General features: G+C 54.1%; 1 protein-coding gene across 1 annotated transcript in view; it reads left to right on the top strand.

The window, feature by feature from the left end:
- MYOM3 (myomesin 3) overlaps positions 1–21,276 on the top strand; it is a 61,225-nt gene that overhangs the window by 13,762 nt on the left and 26,187 nt on the right. The window contains exons 7-19 of the mRNA XM_064363465.1: positions 118–206; positions 2,643–2,687; positions 3,551–3,688; positions 5,390–5,551; positions 6,180–6,321; positions 7,806–8,005; positions 8,650–8,703; positions 9,050–9,177; positions 12,436–12,619; positions 14,947–15,118; positions 18,421–18,542; positions 18,947–19,134; positions 20,006–20,132. Of these exons, the coding sequence (XP_064219535.1) occupies positions 118–206; positions 2,643–2,687; positions 3,551–3,688; positions 5,390–5,551; positions 6,180–6,321; positions 7,806–8,005; positions 8,650–8,703; positions 9,050–9,177; positions 12,436–12,619; positions 14,947–15,118; positions 18,421–18,542; positions 18,947–19,134; positions 20,006–20,132 (1,751 nt within the window). The remainder of the gene's footprint in view (positions 1–117; positions 207–2,642; positions 2,688–3,550; positions 3,689–5,389; positions 5,552–6,179; positions 6,322–7,805; positions 8,006–8,649; positions 8,704–9,049; positions 9,178–12,435; positions 12,620–14,946; positions 15,119–18,420; positions 18,543–18,946; positions 19,135–20,005; positions 20,133–21,276) is intronic.

The following is a 21,276-nucleotide window of genomic DNA, read 5'->3' as shown; positions in this document are numbered from 1 at the left end:
TCTTCCTGGCACCATGAGGCTTCCCTTAGTTCCAGCCTTTCCCACCCATATATGGGGACTTGTGTTTCCCATGGAGCCAGCAGCCTTGGAAGGGACTTCTCCCTGTCTCCTTTTCAGATGCACCATTGAGGACTCAGCCACTTACACCGTGCGAGTGAAGAATGCCTACGGCCAGGCCTCCTCCTTCGCCAAAGTCCTCGTCCGCAGTGAGTCCTCCCATCCACAACAGGCAGGCCGGGCCACAACAAACCCAAGCTGAACAGACAAGGGCATGGGTCTGCGTGAGACCCGAGGAGGGCCCTTGGCACAGGGCTGTTTGGCCTGGCCTTGGGTGATCAGGGCAGCCCTAGAGATGCCCACTTCCCTGGGGGCCTTTGCAGCAAGTGGTAATCTCCTCCATCAGCCTGGTAGGGGCTGGTGGTGGAAGGTGAGAGAGGCAGGATCACCTGTCCCTATGGATTGGTGTCAAGAGCAACCAGGAGAGGGGAAGGGAACTGACCTTTCCTGAGTCCTCACTGTGTGCCAGACACTATTGATGGTACCTGATTCTATCCTCAGCCAGCCAGCGGCAGGGCTGGGACTTTAATTCAGCTCTCTCTGCAGGGTCATCACTGGCATGGTGGACACCTTTGTGTGAATTGAGTGGATGAATTAGCAAAATTAGCTGCGCCTGAATTCTGCAGGCAGGTGCAGCTCCCACTCCAGGGCACATGGCTTGGCAAATGAAAAACAGACTGAATTTTAGCCCCCAACTTACCCTCTCAGGGATACATTTGCACAGTGCACAACCTATATAACTGTTCAAGGTGAACCCACCTGCCTGCCATGCCAAAGAGCATGCTTGACCCAACAGATTGCACTCAGGTCAGGATCCATCTCAGGGCCTCTGGAAGGGTGGTCTGGCCCTGCCAACCCTGCTGAGGGGTCCTCAGGGCAAAGGCCAAACCCCAGCAACTCCCCACGTGACCCCCACTGCCCCACGTGGATTCTGGTGCACATTTCCCAGCTGGGCTTGGGACCCTCCTGGAGGTCACCCCATGGGCATCTGAAATCACAGCATAAAGCAGGAAGACACTCAGGAGTCAGCCAGACCCAGGTTCACATCCTGCCCCTGCCGCTGACTGGCTGTGTAATCCTGGGAAGCCACCTCACTTCTCTGAGCCTCTATTTCCTCATCTGTGAAATGGAGAATCCAACAATCCTACCACCTCTTTCAGATGCTCACATTAATTAAATGAGATGATACATATAAGCCTTGGCACATGGTACCCACTACCATGACCAGGGCAGGTCACTGCCCAAGGGGATCACACCTTTGTGCCCAGAAGAATGTCGTGCCCTGAGCTCCAGGACCCCCAGGAAAGAGAAGCCCACACGTGCACACACATACACACACACTCGTGCACTCATAGACGTATGTGCACTCATACACACACTCCTAGGGCAGCTGTCTTGGGCAGTAGACAGGTGGAGTGCAGCCCACCCTCCCTGCCTCTCATCAGACCTCGTTAAACTGTCCTGCACAGCCCTCTCCACCCACTGCCCTGTTCCCTAAATAGCTCTTAGGAGACAGATCTGCTGCCAGGCCAAGCTCTTGTGCGGAAATTTGAGTTGTCTCCATAGACCGTGCCCAGAGTCAAGCCCAAGGTCAGGCACTGGGGCCCTGCCTCCCTCTGCCCACCCATCCTTCCCACCACTTCTTCACGAACCCCGTCCCTCCCTCCATCAAGGCTGGCAACTCCAGGGTCCACCGGGCTTGCTCTTGGCCCCAGTCTCCAGCCAAACCCCTGCTCCTCCTACTCCACTCACCGCCGCTACCACCCTCTGCTCTCATCTCTGTAGTAACTTGGGTGGTTTTAGCGGCCTGGGAGGCAGGAGTCCTGGGTTCCAATCCTGACTCTTCCACTGACCTGCGTGGTCTCGGGCAGCCTCCTGCCCTTCTCTGGACCTTGCTAAGGAAGAGCCTTTCCAGGTACAAGTCAAAGCTTCCCACTGCTGGGGTGTTGTCTGGGTGACTGTGCCTCAGTTTCCCCATCTGTTTGAGAGGATGATAATAGTACCGACTGACAGGGCTGTTGTGAAGATTAAATGAATCCATGTGTTTATGTGTTTAATTGGCTCATTTAATCCTCACAGCACAGGGCAAGCACTGTGTGAGCCAGAGCTGCTGTTACTATTCTCCGGTGGTCTGTGGCAACAGTACCTTGGATTTCACCCTTCAGCCCCTGGACGCCTCTCAGTGCTGCCCCTCCCCCTCCGCTCTCCCTGATCCCACCAGAAATCCCGGCGTCTCTGACCAGGCTTGACCACTGTGAAGACAGTGCGTGATCCTGGGGGCAAGTTTGTGTAGGGAAAGAAAACCAGCACTTATCGAGAAGCTTCCATGTGTCAGGCTATGGCTGGGGGTTTGATTCATGTGAACCTGCTCGTTCCTAGCCCCACCACCATCAGGTAGGAATTACTGTACCATTTTACTGCCGAAGAAACTGAGGCACAGAGAGGTGAAAGAACTTTCCCAAAGCCACAAGGGGGAGCCACTGACAGATCAGGTCTCAAACTCATATCCAAAGCCCATGTCCCCAAAATAGCATAGGAATGTGGAGGCTGAACCTTCTCCAACTCCGTTTGCCTTTGGTTTTCAGCTTACCTGGGGAAGGATGCCGGCTTCGATTCAGAGATCTTCAAAAGTAAGTCGGCTGGGGGAGAAGACGACCTGGACTCTTTGTTCAGGCTTTGCTCCTCTACCCCCATGGTCCCTGTTTAGAATATAGCCACCTCCTGCCTATGAAAGGATGTCCACTGGGCTTTATCTATGAGCTGGTAACACTTTCACCTGACTTCTAAGGGCCCTAGGGTACCCCAGAGGTGTCCCTCAGCTACTGAGCTGTCCTCTGACCAAACTGGGCCTGAGAGGCAAAGCCGGAGGTGTCGGGTGCGGTGGCTCACACCTGTAATCCCAGCACTTTGGGAGGCCAAGGTGGGCAGATCGCCTGAGATCAGGAGTTCAAGACTAGCTTGGCCAACATGGAGAAACCCCATCTCTATTAAATATACAACAATTAGCCTGGCATGGTGGCGGGCACCCTCACCCAGGTGCCTTCACCCTTCAGACCCCGGGAACAGAGCACCTATGTGCTTGTGAGAGGTGAGAACATGGGTGAGTGCAGGGTGGCATCTGTAATCCCGGCTACTCAGGAAGCTGAGACAGGAGAATCACTTGAACCCAGGAGGCAGAGGTTGCAGTGAGCCAAGATTGCGCCATTGCACTCCAGCCTGGGTGACAAGAGTCAAGCTCCATCTCAAAAAAAAAAAGAAAGGCAAAGCCAGAAGCCAGAAAAACCAATGGTCTTGGCCTTCAGATGTTTGCCCTTAGGCTTCCCTGGCCCCTACCTACATAAGTCTCTTCACCTCCTGCCCCAAGGCCAGGTCCCCTTCTCCCCATCAAGACCCAGAAGAGAGGGGATGCCCCATAAAGTCCTCACCCCCATCTAAGACCCAGGCCAGGCTGGCTGCCTCAAAAACTTCTGCCCCAAATTTCATCCCACCCCAGGATCAATGTTTGGCCCCAACGTGGAATTCACATCGGTGCTGAAGCCAGTCTTTGCTCGTGAGAAGGAACCCTTCTCCCTGTCATGCTTGTTTTCGGAAGATGTGTTAGATGCTGAGAGCATCCAGTGGTTCCGAGACGGTGAGGACCCCCAGTTGTGGCCCCCAGCCTCTAGAGTTAGCCCTTCCGAAGCTCAACTCAGAGCCAGAGAGGACCCCTAGCAGACAGAGACCTTCCCCAACCAGTACCAGCTGAGCTAAAGGGCTGAAGAGGCAGAGGACAGCGGGAGTGCAGCCGGGTGTGGGCAGACCATGCCACCCACAAATGGCCACCAAGCATCTGTGAGGTGCCAGGCTCTGGGTTGGGGCTAGGGTGAAGGGTAGATGCAGACATGCGTGAGCCCTGAGGGCTGTGTCCACCTGGGAAGAGGGGACAATTATAGCCGCTGGCAGTGACCAGGCACCTGCTCAACCATTTACATGCATCATTACCTCCTTAAGAGGGAGGAGGGAGGTGGGCGTGTTGACTCACACCTGTAATCCCAGCACTCTGGGAGGCTGAGGCGGGTGGATCACCTGAGGTCAAGAGTTCAAGACCAGCCTGGCCAACATGGCGAAACCCCATCTCTACTAAAAATACAAAAAATCAGCTGGGCGTGGTGGTGGGCACCTGTAATCCTAGTTACTTGGGAGGAGGTGCATGTTGTGGTGAGCTGAGATCACTCCACTGCGTTACAGCCTGGGCAACAAGAGTGAAACTTCATCTCAAAAAAAAAAAAAAAAAAGAGCAGTGAGTGAGGGCACCCGAGGCAATGGGGAGAGAGCCCAAGGCCGGGAGGCAGGAGGGAACCATGAGCGCTCGGAGAGGGCTGCTTTTCAGAGGCAGGTGGAGGTGCAGAGAAACGGTTGCTGACCCGTGGGCTGGGAGGCCTCTGGGGATGCCTCAGGTGGGGCCTGGAGAGGCCTGGTCAGAGCCAAGGCAGGAAGACGTGGCCTAGTGATGGAGGAGGAGGATGGCTGAACCTCCCACCCCATCCGTGACCAGGCCTGTAGCGTAAGGACCCAGCGGACAGCACCCCTCCGGCACCCCCAGCTCTGAGCCCAGGGAGGCTGCCCCTGCTGGGAGCAGGGAGTGGGGGAGTCATCAGGATCCCTGACTGCTGCAGTAACAAGGCTGAGACATTTTCCCAAACCTCTAGATCTTCCAGAAAGGAGGTGCTGACCAGAGGGCGAGGCCTCCGCATGGGGAAAAGAGAAGAGCTGGCCCCACAGTGTGGCCACAGGGCAGGGCCTGCCCCTGAGCCCTGGACTCCCCTTCTGAGTCCTCATCCACCTCCTAAGCTCCCATCCCGTGAGCCCTCACTCCCCTCCCTGACCCCAACCCCTCGACAAGTCCTCCGCCTGCCTCACCGAGGCCCCAGCTCTCTCAATGAGACCCAGGCCCCTTCCTGAGCTCCCACCCACCCAACCAGGCCCCTTCTTCGAGTCCCCTGACCGCACACAGAGACCCATCTCTCTTGCTCCTACTTCCTCAGAGAACCTACAACCCCTCACCTTGTCCCCGGCTATGTCCCTAAACCTTCACTTCCTCATTGAGCCCCAGCCCCACACTGGCCCTTCCCTACTCCCCAAGCCCTCTGCAGAGGATCGTTCCCTGACACCTTGGCAAAGTCCTGGAAGCCACCACCCCCACCCCAGGCCCAAGCTGAGCCTCAGGCTGTAGCCTCACCAGCCTCTCCCTCTGCCTGGCCAGGGTCTCCAGACACTTTGAGTTTCCATGGTTCCCAGGTGAGACTGGGCCCCCTACAAATTCACAATGGCCTCCCCCACTTTCCCTCCACAGGGAGGCTACTGAGGTCCTCGAGACGTCGGAAGATCCTCTACGCAGACCGCCAGGCGTCCCTGAAGGTGTCCTGCACCTACAAGGAGGATGAGGGGCTCTACGTGGTCCAAGTGCCCTCACCCTTTGGACCCCGGGAACAGAGCACCTACGTGCTCGTGAGAGGTGAAGGCATGGGTGGGCGCAGGGTGGCAGTGGGAGCCCAGAGACCAGGGCTCTGTCCCGCGTTGCTGTGGAACATTAGGCAAGGGCCCTGCTCTCTTGGGGCCTCAATTTCTCTACCATAAAATCAGGGCTTCGGGTCGGTGTCTCCAAGAATCCTCATGGCATCCTATGACCCTCCAAAGATACATGGCCTGAGAGTTAGCCCGGCTGGAGCCAGAGGGGTGGGGAGCTGAGTGTGGGGCTGGAGTGATTCCAGCCACCACTTAGGGTCTGGGTTCGAATGCTGGCTTTGTCACTCCACCAGCTGGGTGACCTTGGGCAGGTCACTCACTTCTGTGAGACTCAGTTTCCCCATCCACAGAGTGGAAGGCTGCTCTGGGGCTGGAATTAACTATTCCACTTGTTCAGGTACTTGGTGTAAAATGGTTTCCCAAGAAAATAATACTGTCATCTCTCCCTCAGATACTGTTATGAGGGTGGGGGGGCTAATATTTAGACCCCAGTCCTCAAGATCAAAACTGAGCCTCTGGAGGATGAATGAGAAGAGGATGCTGGGTGGGAGTGGGAAGGGCTTGTCACCAAATGGCCACTGACTAGAAGGACCTCCCCTCTCACCCCCGGGTTTCAGATGCCGAGGCCGAGAACCCCGGGGCCCCAGGCTCCCCGCTGAACGTCCGATGCCTGGATGTGAACAGAGACTGCCTCATCCTGACCTGGGCCCCGCCCAGCGACACCCGAGGCCACCCCATCACCGCCTACTCCATCGAGCGGTGAGTCGGCCTCTTGTGGGGTGGAGGCCCTAGGGGTAGAATTCTGTCTGGTTGTGAGAGCCACAGCAAAGAGCAGGCCCCATACCTGGCCTCAGGGAACCCCCAAACCTCTACTCCTCAGAACAGGACAGGGGGCAGGCTGTGCTGTGTAATTTAAGGGTAACAGAGGGACATCCATGCCTCCAAGTCATGCCGATACCTGGAATTCTATGCTGGAGTCGGCCCCTGCCCTGTGGACCCTTTATGGTATAAGCTGACCCGGAGGGGCAAAACGGAGTGCTTGACCCCTGAACACAGTGAATTCCTGGGCTGTTTTCCTTCCTGAATGACAGAGAGAGAGATGAAATAGCACTGACCCCAAGGGAGGAGGCACACAGGACAGAAGAACAGGTAGAGGGCCCAGAACCTCCGGCCTCCTTCCCGTGCTGCCCGCTCTGAAGGCCCAGCCTGAGAAAGTAGCTAATGCTGCCACAGACGGGCCCAGAACCGTGCTAACGGCATGCCTCATCTCTAAATGGAGGGGTACTATCTAACGCCCCCTTCTACGGATGGGGAAACCGAGGTATGCGGGGAGATGACTTTGCCCAAAGTCACATTTGTCATTAGTGGTAGAGACAAGATTTGGACCCACATGTGACGACTGCCCCAATCAGCCAGTGACAATAAGGATAATGTGCACTGTCATACTGCCTGGGACATCAGTACCAAGAGGGCACAGTGAGCCCAGGCTTGGAGGGTCAACCTAGAATGCACGCCAACTTAGGGAGGGGACAATCTCAGGTGATTCCTAACACTGTGTGGCCTTGGGCAGGTCTTGTCACTCTCTGAGCCACAGATCCTCCATGTGTACAATGAAGGTGGCCACACGTGCCCCCAGGGCTGGCAGGGAGATGAAGTGAGGGCTGGGTGTGGAGGGCACAGCACAGATGAAACAAGGGCTGGGTGTGCAGGCTCACCACAATGCCCCGGGAAAGGCGCTGCTGCTGGGCGCGTCAGGGATGGTGTGAAGACCTCCCGGGTGCCCGAGGTTGGAGCCAGGTTCTTCCATAGGAAAGAAAGACATTTTTTTTTTTTGAGACAGGGCCGCCTGGGTTGGAGTGCAGTGGCTCAATCTCGGCTCACTGCAACCTCCAACTTCTGAGTTCAAGTGATTCCCTGCCTCAGCCTCCTGAGTAGCTGAGATTACAGGCACCCGCCACCACACCCAGCTAATTTTTTGTATTTTTAGTAGAGATAGGGTTTCACCATGTTGGCCAGGCTGGTCTCGAACTCCTGACCTCATTATTAGCACACCTTGTCCTCCCAAAGTGCTGGGATTGCAGGCATGAGCCACTGCGCCAGGCAAGAGAGAAGGACTTTTATTGGCAGAGATGAACTGGGCAGGCTCCCCCGGGTCAGAGAATGGCCCTCGTAGAGGCTCACACTGGGAAGGTGTGAGATGTAGGCAGGGGCTGAAGGCTAAAAGGGGGACCTGTCTCCCACAGGTGCCAGGGTGACTCTGGGGAATGGGTCCCCTGCCATGAGGCCCCCGGAGGGACTTGTCGGTGCCCAATCCAAGGCCTCGTCGAAGGTCAGAGGTATCGGTTCCGGGTGAGAGCCATCAGCAGGGCAGGCAGCAGCCTTCCCTCCAAAGCCTCAGAGGTAGTTGTCATGGGCGACCACGACGCAGCCCGGAGGCAGACAGGTGGGTACCGAGGTCCTAGGCGACTTTCTAGAACATCAGTCCGGGAACCCTCAGGACTACCTCACACAGGAGACAACCCAGTCCTCAGGAACCCCAAGTCTGATGAAGGAGGCACAGCCCAGCCCTCAGTAAACACTAGTCTGATGAAGGAGACAAAGGCCAGACCCCGAGAACCCCCAGTCTGATGGAGGAGGCACAATCCGGTCCTTAGGAACCCCTAGCTTGAGAAGGAAGATACAGCTAATCTAATGGAAGAAACCAAAGCTGTCCATGGGAGAGAGCAGCCTGAGGGAGCACCCCAGCACCTCTCAGATGTCCTTAAGCTTGAGTGTGGGGACATGGCCTCTCAGCCCTCTGGAGCCATGCTGACTTGGGTGTGCCAGAAGCTCCACCATGCCAGGGTACCTGGCCCCAGGCACCTCCTCTCTGTCTCCAAGGTCCCAAGAGACAGAGCATCTCCCAGGGCCTGAGAGCAGCAGGGCTCCACTTGGGACTCCTGAGAGAGCCGAGGCCAGAGGGCACCTGCCTTCAGTCACACAGCGAGGGCTGCCAGGCCAGGACCGGGATGGGGCAGGATGCAGAGCCTGATGTGGGGTAGGCCCTGGCCCGACTCCTCCTGTCCCCATGCTCCCTTCTCATCCTAGAGATCCCGTTTGATCTGGGAAACAAGATCACCATCAGCACAGATGATTTTGAAGGTACTCGGGACCCTCCCACACACTGGGCCTCCTATACAGTTCTGGAAACTCTGGGACTCAAACTGGCAAGGGGGCAGAAGCTGTCCCTGTGCAGGGTGTGGGGGGTGAGGGCAGGTGGGGTCTAGTCAGAGGTAGCCAAAGTGCTGGGGTCACGGTGGCCCATCTGGCTGTGGACCTCCTGAAGGAGGGAACACGTTGGGAAAAGTCCTGGGTGACCCGGAGCCAATTACCGCCCATCTCTCAGGGATGGGTGGGGGTGCAGTTCCCTCCTCCATGGAATGAGGCACTGAGATTAGGGGGTCTCTGAGGGCCCAGCCATCTCAGCCCCAGGTGACTCTGATTCCAGAAACTGTGACCATCCCCTCACCACCGACCAATGTCCATGCCAGCGAGATCCGAGAGGGCTACGTGGTTCTGGCCTGGGAGGAGCCGAGACCCCGGGGCAGAGCTCCGCTGACATACTCCCTGGAGAAGGTAGGGGACCCTGAGGCCCCAGCCCCAGGCCAGCCTGAGAAACAGATGTGTGGTGGGACCCTGGGCAGTGTCCCCTGGGGAGGCTGTTGGAGAATAAAAGAGAATTCCCAGCCTGGAAGGGCCCAGGCATGGCCCTACACAGAAGCATGGGGATGGATTGAGCAGCCTTTTGAGGCTACCTCTAGCCCTGGGAGGCCAGTCACTGCTGGTGGTTCCTGAGGCTGAAATGCACAGACAACAATGACAATACGATCCACCATCCCCTGGGTATGGTCTTGGAGCTAGACTCCAAGACTCTGTCTAAAAAAAAAAAACACAGCCCACAGCCAGGACCAGCAACCCTCAATATCTGTCAGTACTTCCCAAGGAGGTGTCTGTCCTTGGCTGATCTCCCTGAAGCCAGAGACTCAGTTTATCTTCTCATTACTTTCTGTGCCCAGCACAATGCCTGACACAAACTAGGTAGACAGAGAAGGTTTAGGGAATAAATGAATTTAAAATTTCTAGGGAGGAATTTCTGTCTCCGGTTATCCTGATGCAAGTCCACTGGCATCAGGCCACACACTGGGGCCAAGCACTTCTTGGTGGGACTATATTGGGAGGGAAGTGAGGCTGGTACCCTCCAGCCAGGGACAAGCACCAGCAGCACTGCAGGGCCTACGGAGTGATTAGCACGAGGAGGTGGTTCTCACTGGGGACTGAGTGGGGGCAGGGGAGGCCCCGCTGGGGATGAGGCAGGTCTTGTGGAGTGGACTTCACAGTGAGGGAAGGCGGCACGGCGGAGCAGAAGACAGCATGGATGTCACAATCTATTCAAATCCTGGTTTTGCTGTGTGATCCTGAGTGAGTGTCCTAACTTCTCTGAGCCTCAGTTTCCTTCAGCATAAAATGAAGATCCTGCCCTGTGAATATGAAATAAAGCACAGCCTCCAGGCCAGGCAGGGTGGCTCGTGCCTGTAATCCCAGCACTTTGGGAGGCCGAGGTGGGCGGATCATGAGGTCAGGAGTTCAAGACCAGCCTGACCAACATGGTGAAACCCCATCTCTCTACTAAAAATACAAAAATTAGTTCGGTATGGTGGTGTGTGCCTGTAATCCCAGCTACTCAGGAGGCTGAGGCAGGAGAATCACTTGAACCCAGGAGGCAGAGGTTGCAGTGAGCCAAGATTGTGCAATTGTACTCCAGCCTGGGCAACAGAGCTAGACTCCAAGACTCTGTCTAAAAAAAAAAACACAGCCCACAGCCAGGACCAGCAACCCTCAATATCTGTCAGTACTTCCCAAGGAGGTGTCTGTCCTTGGCTGATCTCCCTGAAGCCAGAGACTCAGTTTATCTTCTCATTACTTTCTGTGCCCAGCACAATGCCTGACACAAACTAGGTAGACAGAGAACGTTTAGGGAATAAATGAATTTAAAATTTCTAGGGAGGAATCTCTGTCTCCAGTTATCCAAACAAGACTCTCTTTTCACATTCACGGGTAATCCTTTATCTCCGACGTAGGAAAGCTACAGCTAATTGAGGACTGGGTTTGCGAGGTAGTAGAGTATCACAGTGAAGATGTTGGCGTCAGACAGCTTGGGTTCAAATCCCATCTCTGCTATTTACCAGCAGTGTGACCTTAGGCAAGTTACTTAGTCTCTCTGTGCCTCTGTTTCTTCTTCCATAAAATGATGATAATAATCATACACCACTTGTAGGGTTAATCTGAGGATCAAATTAATTAGAGCACATAAAGACTTAGAATAGAACCTGGCACATAGTAGGTGCTCAGCAGTGTTCATGGTTCCTTATGGCAATTTCTTGACCTACCTGGGTTCTACGCCACTGACAGCCAGATGGGTTTGGGAGGGGGAAGACCACAGAGGATGGAATCAGTGGGTCCCCCGGTGCTTCTAGGTCTTAGCTCTCTCACCCAGACTCAGCAGAAAGTTGCTGAGTGCCTCACTCATCTCTATCACCCTGGGCTCTTCACCCTCCATCTGCCCAGAGACTTGGGGTTTCTGGCTGCCTTCTGGGTCCCTGACGCTGTGGAGAGTAAACAGGTTTGCAGTCACCCACACCTGAGTGAAGTTAAATACCATATCCACCAGTTATAGATGCAGGACTTTTGGCCAAGTCACCGACACTCTCTGAATGTGAGTTTCCTCATCGGCAGGGAAATTAACACCTTCCCTGCAGGGTTATTGTGAGCATTCATTCATCTGTTCATTCATTTGTCCCAGAAACATAGATGGAGCACCCGCCACGTGCCAGTCCTGTTCTTGCTCCTGGGGACACAGCAGTCAGGGAGGAGGGGGTGCCAATAATAAATGGAATAAATCAGTAAAATATTAAGCACAGTAGTGAGTGGTAGGCACTAAGGAGAAAGACATCGAGTGGGGAGGAGAACTTGAAGTGTGGGGTGAGGGGCTGCTGACGTTTTTAGATGGAGTGGCTGGGAGGGCCTCCCCACTCCCCAGGAAGGTGGGTTTAAATAAAGGCCTACAGTAAGCCAGTCAAGAGATTTCGGGGGGAAGAACATTCCAGGCTGAGGGACTGGCAAGTACAAAGGCCCGGCGGTGGGACTTGGGCCCTCAGGGAGCAGCAGAGAGGCACAGAGACAAAGGGCAGAAGGAACGGTGGCCAGACAGGCCGAGGGGTCAGGCCATGGGGAAGCTTTTGCTCTGAGGGAGATGCGGGGCTTGGGAGTGTTCCTGGGCAGACAGGGACCTGGTCTGACCCATGCTATAAAAGCATCCCCCTGACGGCCATTTGAGACAAGACGGAAGGGGGTTATGGGTAGAAAAGGGGAGACCAGTCAGATCATTCGGGCTCGAGGCACTGGCGGCACACGTCGAGGTTATGGTGGGGAGCAGGAGGGCAGTAAGGCACGGCTGGGTTCTGGGTACATTTTGAAGAGTGAGCCATCTGGGTTCATTGATGGAGCACATTTAGGGCGTGAGAGAAAGAGAGGAAGAGTCAAGGGTGGCTCCAGGGGTTTCATGTGACGGACTGGAAGGATGGCAGCCACCAATGCGACATAGGTACGGGAAGCTCAGGAGCTGCATTGTGGACAGGCTGGACGTGAGGTCTCGGTAGGCGTCCAGGTGGACAGGTGGGGAGGCAGATGGGACACAGCCCCATGCTCAGGGCAGCCTAGGCTGAATGCAGAGGATCATGAGAGCACATGGGCTGGGGACAGAGATCGTGGGAGGTGACCAGCACAGAGCCGGTCAGCGCGACCTCTTAGCCAATGCGATCTCCTCTTTTTCTTCAGTCAGTCATAGGTAGCGGCACCTGGGAGGCCATCACCTCAGAAAGCCCGGTGAAATCCCCGAGATTCGCCCTTCTGGACCTGGAGAAAGGGAAGTCGTATGTCTTCAGAGTGCGAGCAATGAACCGGTACGGCCTGAGTGACCCCTCAGAGCCCAGCGAGCCCATCGCCTTGCGGGGCAAGCCAGGTACCCTCGTGATGTGGGGGTCGGGGAGGAGGCAGGCCAGGTCAGGCTCAGGACCTGAAGCTACAGGGACAAAGCCCTGCCCATTTCCCTGTCCCTGCTCCCTTCTACCCATCATGAAGCTGAAAAGCAATTCAATCTCAGGCCTGGGGAGTTTTAAGACATCAAAAATCACATTTCTCTGGGTAGGAGGCTCATGGAGGGAGACAGCCTTCTGCCTTTTTTTTTTTTTTTTTTTTTTGACATGGAGTCTTGCTCTGTCGCCCAGGCTCAAGTGCAGTGGTGTGATCTCAGCTCACTGCAACCTCCACCTCCCAGGTTCAAGCGATTCTCCTGCCTCAGCCTCCCAAGTAGCTGGGATTATAGGCACACACCACCATGTCCTGATAATTTTTGTATTTTTATTAGAGATGGGATTTCACCACGCTGACCAGGCTAGTCTCAAACTCCTGACCTCATGATTCACCTGCCTCAGCCTCCCAAAGTGCTGGGATTACAGGTGTGAGCCACTGTGCCTGGCCAGAGCCTTCTGCCTTTTTCCAGATCAGCAATGCATGGGTTACAGAGTGGAGCTGGGTCCCGCACAGTGGCTGTGCAAGCAAGTGGTCTCTCCGTTCTGCAGGCCTCTGGCCTGCCCCTAGATCGTGCACCTCACTCCCGAGCAGGCCCCTGCTCCCTGCCTGGTGGAGGCTGAGCTGTCCCACCTGAGCCCTGGCTTACCAGGCAGGACACCACTCATCTGCAGCATAACGGGGACCTAGGAGAGTCATTTCCAAGCTGCACACTTTGCTGTCCTCAGTGGCCAAACCCATTGTTCGAAAGACCCTTGTTACTACTCCCCCCGTGGCTCCTTCCTGAGTCTCCCAATTACAACTCCATTCTGACCCCAGTTTCCCAGGGCCCCCACCTCTGAGGCCTCTGGACTCTGAGGTTCTTTACCCTGCCATCAGATTAGAAGGTTCCCTGTAGCTGCCATCACCAACCAGCCCTTTAAGGAACTTTGCTACAGTGCCACCTATGCAAGAAAAGCCTGGTTTGCTGCTGGTCCCATTTGGGGAAGATTTCAAAGTTCTAGATTTGTTCTACTTCAGTAATTTAGAGGGGAAAAACTACACACACACACACACACACACGGCACATATGAACAAGTTGGTGAGTCGGTGGTGTTATTCTTTAATTCTGGTTGGCATTTGAATCTGATTTGGGGCTGGCCAGTGAGCAGTTTGTCATTAGATGTGGGCAGTCTCTAGACCATAAACCAGACTTAAATTGCACCAGGCAAGGCTCTGGTATAATACAGAAAGGAAGGGAGAGCAGAGCTACAGGCAAAGCCTTCAGAGAGCTGAGGGGTGAAGACCTGGGATAGGCAGGACCTTAGGAAAAAGAAGAGAGGAAGAAAAACGGAGCAGGTCAAGGAACAGAAGCTTGGAGGAGTCCAACTTTTGGGGGCCTAAAGAAAATAGAGAACCACCAAAGGACGCATAAGGAGTTTGAGAAGTAAAAAGAGAACTAGGAAGATCATGTACCTGCCATCCATCAGTCCATCTAGCCATCTATTCATCCATCCATCTACCTATCCATCCATTTATTCATCCATGTATCCACCTGTTATCCATCCATTCATCTATCCATCCATCCAGCCAGCCAGCCAGCCAGCCATTCATCCAACCAACCAACCATCCATCCATTCATCCAACCAACCATCCATCCATCCACCCAACCAACCATCCATCCATCCATCCAACCAACCAACCATCCATCCATCCATCCATCCAACCATCCATTCATCCATCCACCCATCCATCCATCCAACCAACCAACCATCCATCCATCCATCCATCCATCCAACCATCCATTCATCCATCCACCCATCCATCCAACCAACCAACCAACCATCCATCTATTCATTTAACCAACTATCCATCTATCCATTGAACAAGTTACAGCAGCCCCTACCTCAAGGAGCTTAGTTTCAGGGAGAAAGAAGTTTCAAAAAAGAAAACTGAGATTAAAGATAAGGACTGAGGGAAGCTGTCAGATTCGGTGACTTTCAAGTGAGAGAGAGAGTGTGTGTGTAAGGATGAATGAGTGAGAATGCTTTTGTGCTTTAGTGGGAAAGCAGAGATGCTCAGAGGTAAGGGGAGAGAGGACTTTTAGGATACACTTCTGGGCCTAGGAATGCGCTGCCCAAAGTCCCTGACAGGTCAGGAATTCATGCACCTTGATTGCTACGGGAGCTCCTCCTAGCCTCCCCCCATGCTCCTCCCCTTCCCTAGCCTGAGAGCCACATAACTCAGCCTTCTAATTCAGCCCATGTTTCTATTTTTTAGCTACCCTCCCTCCTCCAGCTCAAGTTCAAGCTTTCCGAGACACACAGACCTCTGTCTCCCTGACATGGGATCCCGTGAAAGACCCAGAGCTCCTGGGTTATTACATCTACTCCCGGGAGGTGGGGTCATCTGAGTGGCAAACAGTTAACAACAAACCCATCCAAGACACCAGGTACGTCTGTTCACCTGTATCAGTCTGTCCTCACACTGCTATAAAGACATACCTGAGACTGGGTAATTTCTTTTATGAAGAAAAGAGGTTTAATCAGTTCACAGTTCTGCGGGCTGTACAGGCTTCTGCTTCTAGGGAAGCTTCAAGAAGCTTACGATTATAGCGGAGGTGAGGGGGAAGGAAGCATGTCTTACATGGTGGAAGCAGGAGAGGGAGAAAGAGCAAAGCAGGAAGTGCTACACACTTCCAAACAACCAGGTCTCATGAGAACTTGCTCCCTGTCTTGAGAGCGGCAAAGGGGAAATCCGCCCCCATGATCCAATCTCCTCCCACAACATCCCTCCCCCGACACTAGGGATTACAATTCCACGTGAGATTTGGCTGGGGACACAGAGCCAAAGCAGATCACCCTGCTTTCTGCACCAGAGCATCCTTGAAGTGCGGGGCGCCAGAATGATAATGAAGCCCCACATTTCACAGGATTTCCCCTGCACCAGGTACTGTTCTAGTGTTTTTCATATGGGAGGTCACTTGGTTCTACCTGCAAGCCTATATGTGTAGGGTTATTATTTTTATAGTCATTTTACAGATGAAGAAACTGAGGCACGGAGAGTTTGAGTCACTTGCCAAAGCTCCTGCAGCTTAGTAAGTGGCAGGACTGGGACTTGAACCCAGATGGTCTTTGTCAACAAACGCTTGCTGAGAATGTGCTATTTGTAGGACTCCGTGAACAGAGATGACCATGCCTTGATCTCATCCCTCTAGGAGCTTAGAGCCAGAGAGAGGTGGGGAGAGCAGAGCAGCGGAGGGCTTTGGAGCCAGGGAGGCATGGTTCAGGCTCCACACCGCCCCTCACCCTTTCTATATTAGTCAGGGATCTCTAGAGGGACAGACTAATAGGATAGATGTATATATGAAAGGGAGTTTATTAAGGAGTCCTGACTCACACGATCGCAAGGTAAAGTTCTACAACCGTCTGTCTGCTAGCTGAGGAGCAACGAAGCTAGTCTGAATCCCAAAACCTCAAAAGTAGGGAGGCCAACATGCAGCCTTCAGCCTGTGGCCGAAGCTTGAGAGCTCCTGGCAAACCACTGGTTAAGTCCGCGTACAAAAGCTGAAGAACTTGGAGTCCAATGTTCAAGGGCAGGAAGCAGCCAACGTGGCAGAAAGATGAAGGCCTGAAGACTCATCCAGTCTCGTCCTTCCATATTCTTCTACCTGCTTTATCCGAGCCACTCTGGCAGCCGATTAGATGGTACCCACCCAGATTGAGGGCAGGTCTGCCTCTCCCGGTCCGCTGACTCAACTCCTTTAAATCTCCTTTAGCAACACCCTCACAGGCGCACCCAGGAATAGCACTTTGCATCCTTAAACCAATCAAGTCGACACTCAATATTAACCATCACCCTCTGAGCCTCAGTTCCCTCCTCTGTAAACCGGGAGGGTGGGGGCGCATTCCTGGCCTCTTGACATTCCAACTCGCACTCCGCTCTGAGGTTCCCTCCTCATTCCTGGGACGGAATGACCCTTGCCCTAGCAGGCACAGTGAGTCTTGGGGCTTCTGGGCTGGTTACTGCCCTTGATGTAGGAGCTCCGTGGGAGAGGGACCTTAAGTGATGGTGCCTCTTCCTTCCCTTTCCATCAGACCACTGGCCAAGCCTTAAGCACACCTGGCTGGGCTGCCCTCACCCTGGGCCATGAGCCAAGGTCATCTGGCCGAGAAAAAGGAACAGGCCCGGTGCCCCACTGGTCTTTGGTGCCTCACAGTCAGCTGCAAGGAGTCCCTCGTACTTTGTTACCGGAAACAGTTAAAATTCCCAAGTTGGAGAATAATCAGGTTTTTTACTAATTAGCTCAGAGTCAACCTTATCCCTAGAAGAAGACCTCTCTCCCTACTTGCATTCAGCTGTGCTTCCCCGAAGGGGAGGCCCAGGGTTGAAGGAGGGTTGGCATGAATGGAGCGGCATGACCAGGGGAGGTAGCACACGGAGGTGAAGGTGGCATGCTGCTCTGGCATGTCCAGAGAACTTGTCCCATGGGTGCCTGTCATCTGTTCCATGTGTCATGGCTGGAAAGAGGCTACACCCTGCTGCCCGGGAGTTGGAGCCTGGGCGACAACAGAAAGAGAGCTCAGTTGGGCTGTGGTGGTCCAGGTCACTGTGGAATCATCAGGCGCCACAGAGCCTGGCTCACAAAAATGTCTGAATGAGTGAAGGAATGAGTGCTGAGTGGGCAGGTGCTGCACTGGCGCTCGGGAGACCTGGCTACCCTCTGGGCTGAGCCCCTAATTGGCTGTGTACTCCTGGCCATCTCTCCTGCTGTGGGAGTGCTTCCCTACACGAAAACATGAAAAGACTGGATAGTTTCATCCCTAAGGGCCCCTCCAACACCCAAGACTGTCCTCATCTCCAAAAGAAGGATACGTAGCAGCATCTTCCCCAGAGGGTGTTGTGAGGAGTACCTGGTGGATAGACATAAAGTGAGTTCTAGACAAGGGCACGCTGCCATTGTCATCATCATCGTTGTCATCTGTTGTCAACAGGGTCTGGTCTGGGAGTCATCCCAGCCTCCCCTGTTCAGGTGCTCCCTGACCTTCACCCCCTTCAGTGCTCCCTTCATCCCATAAAGGCATGTTCCCCGATTAGATGCACTCGTCCCCAAGCAGAGAGCTTGCTGCTCTGTCAGCTGTCCACAGTGATTTAAGTCCTGGGGACTGCTCGGGGACCACTGGCTGAGAGGAGCTCCGAGTACAGATTTGCTCTCGGAGAATGTTGATAGGTGAAGAGAGAGAAAGAGGTCCACAATTTGGGTTTTATCAAAAAAGGGACAGGATGAGAAGGACATTTTTCTCTAGGCCAGAGCACCCCTGCGTGTCTCTGGATGACAGCTCTCTCTGAGGCGCTCTGAAAGGACTCTACGTTTTCGCATCACTGCATGAGTGCAGGTATTAACAGTCACTTCTTTTTCAAGGACAAAGCCCAAAGTCCTGAAGATGTACCACGTGGCGCTGGGTCAGGAGTTGGCTGCCTTTGCTTTAAATTAGTACCTTTCCTAGCGCATTTGCATTTTAATGGTGGATCTGGAAAAGCAAACGTCCTTTAAAACCCTTAGGACTACCTCCTCCACAGTGCCATTTCAGGCATTGCCATGGGATCCAGGGCAAGACTTTTAGGAAGAATTGACCTGGAACCTTCAAATTCTACCGCGCTGGGGACCTCTTATTCCACAAAGTTGTTCTAGAAAGTTTGGGAATGTCTCCAGGCTGTTTGTACATCCATGAAAGCTGCCCATTTCTCTCCCAGGTTTACAGTTCCCGGGCTGCGGACGGGGAAGGAGTACGAGTTTTGTGTCAGGTCAGTCAGCGAGGCTGGGGTAGGCGAGAGCTCAGCTGCCACCGAGCCCATCAGGGTCAAACAGGCTCTGGGTGAGTGCAAGGGCAGGTCCAGCCTGCAAACCTCCCTGGGCTGGGCAGGGAGCTGGGGCTCATAGACCACATCCTGGAGGGCCCAGTCCTGGTGGCCAGTGGCGCATATGCCCTCTGAGGGGAACTGGAGCTGGCACTGGCCACCCTTTCCTTTGGGGAGGAAGTAACCCTGGCTTGAGGCCATGGAATGAGGCCTTAGTAGCTTCAGGGGGTGGGGAAGCACTCAGGCCCAGAAACCTGAGGCTCCAATGCCCTCCCTGGGCACAGACACTGCTGGCTCAGGGAAAACCCTCTGGAGTAGGGTGGGCACCCACTAGGGGAGGCTCATTGGCTCCCTCAGGCCCCACTGTCCAATCCAGCCACTCCCAGGGAGCAGCTGTCCTCATCTCCTTACCTCCCTGTAGCTACCCCGTCTGCCCCATATGGCTTTGTCCTCCTGAACTGCGGGAAGAATGAAATGGTCATTGGGTGGAAACCCCCCAAGCGTCGCGGAGGTGGCAAGATCCTGGGCTACTTCCTGGACCAGCACGACTCGGAGGAGCTGAACTGGCACGCGGTCAATCAGCAGCCCATCCCCACCCGGGTCTGCAAGGTGAGGCTGGAAGGTGGCTGCAGCCTGTGTCATGACTTGTTCAGCAGAGATCAGAGGCCACTATTTGAGTCTTGGAGTCTGACATAGACTGACAGAGTTCTCAAGTTCCCCTGCCTCAGCCATCCAGCTCATTTTCCAGTGCAGACCCACCTTGAACAGAACTGTTTAGAGCCCCCAAGAATCCCAACACTTTGCTGGGAGCAGTGGCTCACACCTGTAATCATAGCACTTCGGGAGGCCAAGGTGGGAGGATCACCTGAGGTTGGGAGTTCGAGACCAGCCTGACCAACATGAAGAAACCCCATCTCTCCTGAAAATACAAAATTAGCCAGGCGTGGTGACACATGCCTATATTCCCAGCTACTCAGGAGGCTGAGGCAGGAGAATTGCTTGAACCCAGAAGGCAGAAGTTGCGGTGAGCTAAGATTGCACCATTGCACTCCAGCCTGGGCAGCAAGAACAAAACTCTTGTCTCAAAAAAAAAAGAATCCCAGCACTTTGGGAGGTTGAGGCAGGTGGATTGTTTGAGCTCAAAAGTCTAAGACCAGCCAGCAACATGTTCGAAACCCTAACTCTACAAAAAATACAAAAATTAGCTGAGTGTGGTGGCGTGTACCTGCAGTCCTGGCTACTCAAGAGGCTGAGATGGGAGGATTGCATGAGCTCAGAAGGCTGAGGCTGCAGTGAGCCATGTTCATGCCATGGCACTCCAGCCTGGGGGACAAAATGAGACCAAGTCTCAAAAAATAGAAATAAAAGCAGAGTCCCCATGGACCTCTTGCTCTGAGTCGCTCCCCACCCACCACCACTTCCCCTGCTCCCCATCCCTCCCCCGGCCTCAGCCTTACAGTCTGTGTTTCTGCTTCTCAAGGTTAGTGACCTTCATGAAGGCCACTTCTATGAGTTCCGTGCCCGGGCTGCCAACTGGGCAGGTGTTGGCGAGCTGTCAGCACCCAGCAGCCTGTTTGAGTGCAAAGAGTGGACGATGCCCCAGCCAGGTGAGAGGCCTGAAGTTCTGAAGTCCGGTGCCCGCCCTTCCCTCCCTCCCCAAACCTACCTGATGAGATGAAGGCCGCTGCACTCCTCTGTACATTCAGGCTTGCACTGTTTCACCCCAGCCCAGGCCCCTGGCCCTTCCACACACTGACTCTGTAATTCCTGACACAGATAGAGTCCTAAGCCTGTGTTAAAAGACCCCTGATTGGCTGAGCGCAGTGGCTCACACCTGTAATCCTAGCATTTTGGGAGACTGAGATCACCTGAGGTCAGGAGTTCTAGACCAGCCTGGCCAACATGGTGAAACCCCATCTCTACTAATAGTACAAAATTAGCCAGACATGGTGGCACATGCCTGTAATCCCAGCTATTTGGGTGGTCAAGGCACGAGAATTGCTTGAACCCTGGAGATGGAGTTTGCAGTGAGCCAAGATTGCGCCACTGCACTCCAGTCTGGGTGACAGAGTAAGTCCCCATCTCAAAAAAAAAAAAAGGACCCCTGACCTGAGCCATCAACTGGCCCTGTACCCCCAGCACAAGCTATTCCCTAACTCGAGACACTGCCTGAGCTTTGCTTCTGACCATAGACCATGGCCATAGTGCGCTGCTAGGGTGAGCAACTAGTCCTGGTTTGCCTGAGACTTTCAGTTTACTACTGAAAATCCCATGTCCCAGGAACCCTCTTAGTCTTAGACAGATGGACAGTTGGCCACCCTACCCACTGCTACCATAACCCTGTCAGCCTTCTCACGGATGAGCCCCTCACCTCCCACTGAGGAAGGAGAACCACACCGTTCCATCACTTTGTTCAGCTCAGTTCTGTTTTCTACACAAAGCCTCTACCTGAGTGGCAGATAATTACAACGTATGATGCTTTCAACAGCAACAATTATAAACAACTAATAATTATTGGGTACTTACTAGGTACCAGACACTTTTCATAAATATTCTCCCTAATGCTACAGAGGCACTGTATTATAAGAGCTCTTATTATCCCCATTTTACAGATGAGGGGACAGGAGCATAGAGGCTAAGTAACTCGCCCAGAGCCCCCATATCTTGAAAGGGTGGAGCTGCGACACGAACCCCAGAGGTCTGACTCTGGAAGTCACACCCTTGGCCCCGACACTAAACACTGAAGCACTT

The sequence above is a fragment of the Aotus nancymaae genome, unplaced genomic scaffold (assembly GCF_030222135.1).
Source record: "Aotus nancymaae isolate 86718 unplaced genomic scaffold, 86718_ANA_hifiasm-v0.15.2.pri h1tg000053l, whole genome shotgun sequence".
NCBI classification, from domain to species: domain Eukaryota; kingdom Metazoa; phylum Chordata; class Mammalia; order Primates; family Aotidae; genus Aotus; species Aotus nancymaae.
Note: the sequence above shows the minus strand (reverse complement) of the source record. Positions and strands in the feature narration are given on the sequence as shown.